The following is a 9,568-nucleotide window of genomic DNA, read 5'->3' as shown; positions in this document are numbered from 1 at the left end:
AAGGTAATACCTTAAGGCCTTCTTTAGACAGTGAGATTCAATGAGGAACAGCATGAATTCACCTGGTCTTCCCTTTAACACCCCTCTGCTCCACAGTACTACTTGTCCTTTTTCTTCCAAGGACCTTTTTGATTCATACAACTACATTTGCTTCAGTTATTGTTCCCACCCTGCATTTCATCACAGAATTATTAAGGTTGGAAAGGTCCTTAAGATCATCAAGTCCAACCATTAACCCAGCACTACTATGACCACTAAACCACATCCCAAAGTGCCGTGTCTACACGTTATTTGAACTACTTGAACACCTCCAGGCATGGCAACTCCACCACTTCCCTGGGCAGCCTGTTCCAGTGCCTCACCACTCTTTCAGTAAGTGAATTTTTCCTAATATCCAAGCTAAACCTCCTCTGCCACAACTTTAGCCCATTTCCTCTCACTCTAACTCTGCCACATACGGTGATGTATCCGATGTTACATCTGTGTTGAAAACCTCAACTGCTTTTCCCTTCACGGTGTGAAAGATATTACCTCTCCCTATAAACAACACTGAGTTCACAACTGCAGAAAATCTAGCCCAGGTCCTCAAAGACTACAAGACTTATGGTTCAAAGCAAGGCACAATGACTTCTGAAGAAAAAATTCACATCAGTAACAGGATCTCCTAGACAGGACACATTCTCTGCAACTTACTACATTCTCATTCATCTCTTCAGTTTACAGTAACTGTTAGAGGCTAACTTTACTCAAATAGGATCACGTATTTACAAATAAGCCAAAAATTACACTGCATTAACCCGGCAGCATCAAAATGCCCTTCTATGAAATTCCAAAAAACTGCCTCAATTACTTCTGGGTAAAGCTGTGATATTTTAAAATTGGTAATAGGTAATTATAATGTCTGCCCTTCCTACAAAGTACCAATCAAAATTTTCCTGCTCAGTATCATTATATTGCAGCGATCAAGGGGCGAGGGGCAAAAAAAATCTGTTCTTAAAAGATAACATATCTATCTATCTCAATTTATTGGAAGTTATGTAGTTTTCCATACTAAATGGAAATAGTTTTCCTAGAGAATACAACTTTCTAGTGGTATAAAAAAAAAATTACTTTTTGAGTAGATCAGGTTTTCTGCATTTCATTTTCTGCATCGTCTTCAGGATCATCAGTACTTGGTGACTGCTAAATTCTTCTGCCATGCTCACAGCAGTTACCAGCAACCTAAAGACAAAAAGAAAAACAAGTGAAAATCTGCAGGAAAGATTGTAGCCTTTTTGTTTGTCTACAAGGGAAAGAACCAAAAGGCTACTTCAGGAAACCCAGGAAATCAAATTCCCCCAAATTAGAGATCTTTGTTCTGTGGACCCTTTTTCTAACCAGTTGCTATCTGTATAGCACATGTAAAGAGATACAAGTGTGTTAGATCAGTACATCCGGTTCTGAGGCTAGAAATCAGCAAGTCCAACAATTCTGAAAGCAGACAGGAAGCAGGGAGGGTATTCTAAGGCACTACAAAATTCAGGATCAACCAGTAAGCTAGAGATAACAGAATCAAACATGAGTTGAACTGGTTCTGGGGCATAAAGGCAATGACTTTTTCTTACTCACATTGATTTTCCAAAAATACATTTTTTTAAAATCTAGAAAACATTTTGGAAATAAGCCAGCTGTCGGAAAACCAACACAGGCTTGCAGTATATCCAATCTCTGAACAGAGGCAAATGTTCACGAAGACAAGTCTGAAAACATGACTAATTTTAATGAACACAGCAAATTCTGTCTAAAACTGCAGACTTGGAGAAACCCATGACTAATAACACCCTCAAATAAGATTCTGTAGCACGAGAAAAATAGGCAGAGAAAAATCTGCCACACAACACTATGAGCTAACTGCTAAATAAATTAAGTGTTCCCTGCTGATGAACTTTCACATAGAATAGGATGCACAGTAAACTCAGGTAGGCCAAGACTGCAGCTGTTTCAGCTACTGCCAGTCTTAAAAAGGAAAAAGCAACACATACCACTGCAGATGTATCAAGGAAGATTTTTGCTGCCTTCCACTGTGAAAGGAAGGCTATAAGATGGCTTTGCATAACAGCATTCACATACCTCTGGACTACTGTATCCAGCTTTCTATGCAACTGTTCTAAGACAAACTGCTCTGACAGTGTTTCCATAATGAAATAACACATTGCTACGAAGTTACAACCATGAAACCTAATGCTCTGCTCACAGATAGTTTCAGGAATTCCTCCAAAAAAGATACACTTTTAACTTCTGTGCAAGACTACTTATAAATTAAAACAAAATTGTTAATACACTTACCTTTCTCTAACCTTGAATTCTGCCATAGGCCCAAGAGTAAAAAATAACTTTGCAAAGGTTTCAGGATCATAACAATCATCTACAGTTTCAGCCAGTATCTGTTTAGCAATCAAACGAAATTCAGCACTGTCAAACCCCAGCTGCTTGTGCACTCCAAAAATAAGATTAATATTATGTACATCAAGACAGGTGGCACTTTTAAGGAAAATTTTGTTGCATTTTTCTAGCAATGGATGGTATCTCAGTTTAACATTTGGAAGAAACTGTAGTACTCTTCTGGCATAGTTGAAATGGGCTTCCTTTTCTTCCAAAAGCTGTCCAGCCTTGTGTAGTAATCGATCTCGAAAACTCTGTGAGATAACATCAGATATGCTGATCATGAAAACTGACAAGATCCTGAAAAATTCAAAAGATTTTACACTTACACACGGAATACAATAAGTAAAAAATTTTAGATTTCTTAAACTGTGTATAGAAAGGCATGCTAGAGTGTTGCTGGATTCCGTGTAAAAAAGAATTTTAAATCTAACACAGAAAAAACAGATAAGCAAAAAACATTTCTCCTACTTTCTTTCAGTGAACTTCAGTGAATTTCTGAAATGATTGGGATTTTTCAACCATCCTTTACAAAGCTGTATGTAATGAAAGCATTTGCCTAAGGCAAGACCCTGATTTGCCTGATTCAAATTTGCAAAAAAATCTGTAGTATTTCACAGAACCTAAAGAAACCCAAACAATGCTAAAGTGACAGAACAGGAAGAAGAGTCATTTTCACTCCTGAAGAATCCCTTCCTAAGGGAATAAAACAACCACAAGGAGAGACATTTCTGTAAAGAAATGCAGTCCCATTCAGTAAATTTCATAAGCAGGCTTCTCACATCTGCCAAAATAAGTATTATGACTGCTGGTGCTGTGTAAAGCAGAAAAAAGGAAGGGAAGCCTTTGTCCAGGGGAAACAGAGGCAAGAAAAAGAAGACTGGACTTCTTTGACAACGGTCTGGTTTTAAGTAATTTTAATATTAGGGCAATGCACTAGACATGCCAGTAAGAAAACATTAATTCAACTTGACCAAAACAAAAAAAAAATTTGCTCTGAAGGTAAATAAAAATAACATCGCTTTAAGAGTTACAATAGTAAACCGATCCATGTAACAGCAGACAAATTGTCAATGTAAAGGAGGAAAAAGATCTGGTGAGCCAACAGCAACTAAATGCTCAAAGAAGTCCGTGTAAAATTTACAGTCAATATAAAGCAAGATCTCGTGTTTTTCCACCCGACACAGAGCATTAGTTTTAATTGTTTAAATTGGTCATGAAGAAATTCTTTGCAAAATTGTTGGGAAAATGCAGTTCCTAAGAAGACCTGTCCATGAAAACCAATGCACGAGTACAAATCATCTCTTTCACAAACTGAAGAACAGCAACCTCCAGCTGAGAAAAAGGGAAAGTGTTCAGCAAAGACAGCCCAGTTGCGGACACCCTACACTTTACAGCTAGCTGTGCCGGCAGCATTGCATTGCAAAATTAAGACTTTCATCCTTGAGCTCTTTTCTAAACAAGTACATAACTCTTGCTTGATAATAATGAAAAGAGACTGTGACCAGCCGAGTATAGCTCACGTTGGGAGTTTGCTTGTGAGAATGGACAGATAAGAAGCTTCTTGCACTCAAGATGTGCATGGGAGTGAATGGGAGAGTATGTTCAAAACAGACCTAGGAATGTCTGTTCTCCCTGTGTGGTAAGAGAGTGACTGAAGAAGCACATGAGTGAATAACAACCCTGGCTGCATAGTCTGGTCTCCTGCTTGTAACCCATACATAGTGCTTCTCACTAATAAACTGTCTTAGCTTCTCTCAAGAGCTTAGTCCGTGCCTCTCAGCCCACCGCACCCAGTAACCGTGACGTACCGCTTCTCCTGCTACTCAAGTTTCATTCTGACACTTACCTTATGTCTTGTATAGAATCCAGTTTCGTGTCCACAATATGAGCTATTTTGCCAATTATGGGACTGAAATGTCTGCGTTGCTTGTATAAACACAGTGCGAATTTAGACAGAGCTGGCAAACTAAGCCTGTCAAGACATCAAGGAAGGACAGACAGAATACTTACCTTTTATTTCTAGTGAGCAACTAAAGTCAAAAGTCTACTCAAAATGGTTATAAAAAATACAAGGTTATACTCAAATTACATAACAAGGAAACAAAATATCTAGGCATTCTCTATCTGGTAAAGAGAGATAACCTGGACTTAGCCAAAACACCCAGGTATTTCATATATTAAAGCAGCATGTTGTACAAATGGAGCTCTACAAAAATCAGTTCTTCATTTAACCAGACCAGCATAAGAAATCTCTAAAGATTACATTCTCAAGCAGTTATATGAAATAGCTAAAATGAATGTGAGCAATTTATTACCTGAATGTCATTTTGTATTCAAGCTACACTGAATTTATTTATTTGTCAAGATGCCTCAGGTGTTAGGTTGTGAGAGGCAATCCTGTGATGCTAGTGCCAAGACTGACACTAGCTGCTGCCATTAACCTGAGATTAAAGAACGAAAATTACAACATCCCCCAAAAAAATAAAACCAACCAAACAAAAACCATCAACAGAAAACCACACAACAAGAAAATTAGTAGTTTTAATACAAAAGATTTTTGCTAGAATTGAGACGAACAGCATTCTAACCATCATTTAAGAGCTCAACAGCAAGCACAAAGACAAAACTGTACATACCAAAACCTGCAGTTTACTTCAAACACACAAATCTACATAGACAATGTATTTAAAAATCTTTAGTATTGGTCCACGATGTTGCAGCATCTGGATCTCTTTAAGTGTTTGTGTACCAAAGTCCATCAATGCTCAAAGTCTCCTTACACATCAAAACAATTTCCAAAATGTTCAAATATACAGCTGGCATTTAAAATACATACTGTTTAAAAACACCTCGTAAATACTGTGCAGTCTCACGTGAAGCAAATCACTCTTGTAACTTACAGCTTTCTCAAAGCACAGTAGTGCAGTACTTGCCTTTCTAATCTTTTCCATGCTTCTGTAACAAGGACTTCTGCTAGAGAATCGTGGTCTTCAACATCGAGCCTTGAAAAGAAAGACATAATGGTCTGAAGTTTGGGTCAAAAGTTACAAAGAAATAAAACATATGTCCTTTCATTATTTATCACAAGGTTTTATTTTTCTATCTCATATCTGCTTACTCCATTCAAACAGATTACAAACATTTGTGCATTAATTATCACAACTCCACGTACTGGGAGCGCAAAACAGACCAGTTCTTCCTGCATCTCAGAAACTCAGGCACAGGATGCTGTCTGTGTCACACAGAGCACGGCAGCTGGGACAGGGCAGTCTCCCGCTCTCCTTATAGGATGGCTTTTTACTACCAAATACAAAATGTATAGATGCGGAATTCAACATAATGCTGCTTACCTCAGAATACTATATAGGGTGTCCACTACAGCCTCATCTTCCATGTGTTCCACCTTGTTTTCTGCTAAAATGCAAAGGGTAAGAAACTGGGAGTGACTTCTTACATAGTTGCTAGTCCTTAAGAGAAGTGGCCTCTTCTTCTGCAATTGCCACAGCATGTTCAATGCATTTACTACGTGTTTTTCGGAAAGCCTGGCCTTGTTCCTTCCAACAAGGCTGAACACTTCGTCTTCATGGGTGCAGCTATTTATCTGGCTCAAAAGCAGATCACTACTCAGAGTCCGAACTTGGTAAAGTCTCAGTGTAAACAAGCAAATCCGCCTCAAACACAGCATTTTGCTATGCCCAGCAGCTATTTTTCAAGTATCCAGAAAGATTCTTCTTCCACTTTACACAGTCAACCATGTTGTTAAAAAACCCAAACTCAAGTATTTGAAAAAAAGATCACTTTTCTTTCATCCTGTAGGGTCACTGTATTAAGAATTCAATTCTGAGGTAACTGTAATGAGACAGAATTAAAGCAGTTAAGCACAGTCATAACGACTAGCTAAAAATCAACGTCTCTACCTTTTAATGTAAAGAAAGCTTCAGAAGAATGTAGACCCTATTCTCAGAGAAGCTCCCCACAATGAACACTGACATGCTCACAAGCGCTAATAAAAGCTAGTTCACTTGGTAAGTTTTCAAATTTAGAAACCTGCCTATCATGTTTTATCATGCTACTACTAAGAAGGCAAAGCTGAGCTTTTTAACATGCCGGCGCCGCATGAGGCTTGCTCTCACTAGGCCACTGCATAATCTCAGATTAGAGTATGGGAACTGACAGAAAATACAACTATTAGTGGTAAAAGGAAGTGAGACAGCAAGACCTCCTGACCTGGCATCACCAGATTTCTCTGGTTCTACACGCGCATCGATCCCATAGTGATATCCACTTAGTGTCTGTCAGCCTCTCCTAGAGTCTTCTTTCCACTCTGCTCTCTTTAGTTCGTGGTCTGTCTTGTAAATACTAGTCAGGAAGGCTGACCACCTTTCTAGCATAGGACACTGATCACTTACAACTCATCAGGTAAAATCACCCACTGCACAAAAGATAAGCAATCTAATTCCCCAAATTATAGCAGAAGCTACAGCCTTATCTATTGGAATTTGGTAAGTAATCATTTATTTTATTAGTATGTCCCCTATTTTGTACACAATGCTAACAACTATGTATTCTACAACCTACAAAATTTGTGTTCCACAGCTTGGAAACAACCACTGGTGGTAAATGTTGTGGTAGACCAGAAAAGGTCCATCAAATTCCCTTAAATCAGAGATCATGGAGAAGTCCAGAATCCTGCTTTAGGAGATACAATCATTAACAACAAAAATTATCAACATACTAAACCTTGAGTAAACTTGAATGCTCTTCAACTGTAGGCATGATTCCATCAGTGTAAGGTTAATCAAGGCAATGGCAGCAGCACACACTACGCCTATGAGAGAGGAAAAAAAATGCATTTTTGAGCAGTCTATGTAAGGTTCTGAAATCATTCCACAAAATTGGATATAGCTGTATTTCTTCTCATGTCTGCACAATCAGGTTCAGAGAATAAGAAGTCACACAACATACTGTACATTACTGTTGCTGGCACTGAGACAGATGTGAAATGATTTCTTTATGCAAAATGAAAGCATAAAAGGTATGAATTTTCCAGATATTATGCATTAAGCACCTTTTACAATAACAATTTGCTTTATAGTCCCTTTTCAGAGATAGCTTCTATTGCTCCTGTTTGTTCAATATGGTAGTTGTCTTTACACATATCCTGGGTTTAGCTAAAAACCCAGTTCCATTTAGAGATTTTTACCTTCCAGTTCAGTGTCTTCTAAAAGGCTGCACTTTCTGAAGTTCGCAGCATGTTTTTGCAGACAGTGTCTGCTATTACCCGTGACAACACCTGATGTTTACAGTTACTGCCTGGGACTGGGATGCAGACAGGCTCTTGCTGATACTTATTCCTCTAGTGACCAAGGCCACTGCTGGCTCTTGTGTGCCACACTGGGGGTGCCGGGTAGTAAGAGGGGTCACAAGGAAGTAAAAGGTTGCACCTCCGGGGGGGTAATAGACAGGACAGGTGACCAACGAGAGTATTCCATCCCATACACGTCATATTTAGTATAAATTGAGTGATCACGAGAGTTTCGTCCCTTTTCAGCAATTGCCGGTGTCCAGGGAGGACTCCGTCCAATCTCCTGCTTTTGATCCGGATCCTGAGTTCCCAAATCCAGCTCCCTGTATCCAGCTCCCACCGCTGCTGAGCCTGGGGCTTCCCCAGTGCCTCCTGCTCTGCAGCACCAGTGGAGATTGATATCGGGGGAGGGAGTCGGGTTTGATATCAGGCTATTATCTATAGTTGTATATAGTTCTGTACTTTTATCATTCCACTATTATTTTCTATTATTGTTTCATTAAAGCTGTTCTAGTTTTTCTTCTCTAACCCACAAGTCTCTCTGCCTCACTCCCTTTTCCTTCCCGTCTGGTGGGGGGGAAGAGGAGGTTAGAAAGTGTCTGTCCGCGTTAGTGGCTGGCCCAGCCCTAAGCCATGACAACAGAGAATTTATTTCACTTTATTACTAAGTAAAGTTGTCTGATATTATTTATTCCATGTAATCTCTATTAAAAGCATTTTTGGCTTCTCCCTCAGTATGCAGCCCCATGCTTTTAGAAGTAGCTGAGACTTCTTATGAGATTTTATAGTGTCTATTAAATAAGCTAAAATACAGATTAAAGGTTGGTCAAGCCACTGTTAAATCACAATCTTATAATGTTCCACAAAATCTCAGATACGAAATTAACCAAGCTTATTAGACCATCTTGACAACTTTTTTACCGCACAGATTTTGCAGGTAATTAAAAATACTTTTTCTGTTCCCTTTTGGCATGTAGATGCACATAGATGGAGCAAATTAGATACAGTGACAACAATCAAAAGCAGAAATGATTGACTGCTCCACCACCAACAGCTTCTAAGCAGAAGCCACAATACTAAGTTATCAGAACTACTGAACTATATAAACTACCTAGTTCAAAGAGAGAAAAAAAAGCCTTTTTGTATGACCAGGTCCAGAGCCTCCGCAGGTCTGGCAAGATAAGCCACCAGAAGACAGGATGAAGTAGGTATTTAAAGAGAATATAAAAATTTCAGGCTCAAATAATTTCCTTGTAAGTCCAGGGAACACAGTCTTTCCTCTCCTCCTGCTGCAGCGGACGTTGCATCCCCCATCCTAATGAGTGGGAACCACTCTATCTAAAACAGTCTGCAGTAAGTTTCCAAATGTTTCTCTTTCTGGAAGGTATTTAGCAGATGCAAGTGACTTACCATAGACTTATTTAATTCTAGTATATTATAAAAAGGAAAACATTAGGAAAAGTTGGATGTTTTGAAACTGAGAAACACAGAGATCAAAAATAGGAAAAGTTTATCTACTTTAAGACCTATTTATACAGTGTTCTACTTACCACGGAAAAAATACGCTAAAAGGACCAGAGATTCTTTAAGATCATCTCCCATCAGCTGAAACACAACAAGCATTTTCAGGGCTGCATTACAAACTACAGTGAGAGAGGAAGGCTTCCACGAACGAGAAAATGTGCATCCCTGCCACACCCCAGTCAGAAAAAGCTGGTGGTCTATGTCACTAAGCGTTAGGAGAGCTGCTCAGCCTTTACAGAGTCTTTTCCACCCGTGTGCCCCAGCCAGCTCCGCGCCGCGCTGAGCACAAGGCCGCAGCCCCACGGGGACGGGCAG

General features: G+C 39.2%; 1 protein-coding gene across 1 annotated transcript in view; it reads right to left on the bottom strand.

The window, feature by feature from the left end:
• FASTKD1 (FAST kinase domains 1) overlaps positions 1 to 6,109 on the bottom strand; it is a 15,392-nt gene extending 9,283 nt beyond the window's left edge. Inside the window, exons 1-5 of the mRNA XM_009874905.1 lie at positions 5,775 to 6,109; positions 5,358 to 5,426; positions 4,271 to 4,396; positions 2,326 to 2,721; positions 1,111 to 1,221 (exon numbers count right to left, since the gene is read on the bottom strand). Of these exons, the coding sequence (XP_009873207.1) occupies positions 1,111 to 1,221; positions 2,326 to 2,721; positions 4,271 to 4,396; positions 5,358 to 5,426; positions 5,775 to 6,109 (1,037 nt within the window). The remainder of the gene's footprint in view (positions 1 to 1,110; positions 1,222 to 2,325; positions 2,722 to 4,270; positions 4,397 to 5,357; positions 5,427 to 5,774) is intronic.
• Between the last annotated feature and the right edge of the window lie 3,459 nt (positions 6,110 to 9,568).

The sequence above is a fragment of the Apaloderma vittatum genome, unplaced genomic scaffold, assembly GCF_000703405.1.
Source record: "Apaloderma vittatum isolate BGI_N311 unplaced genomic scaffold, ASM70340v1 scaffold19800, whole genome shotgun sequence".
NCBI lineage: Eukaryota > Metazoa > Chordata > Aves > Trogoniformes > Trogonidae > Apaloderma > Apaloderma vittatum.
Note: the sequence above shows the minus strand (reverse complement) of the source record. Positions and strands in the feature narration are given on the sequence as shown.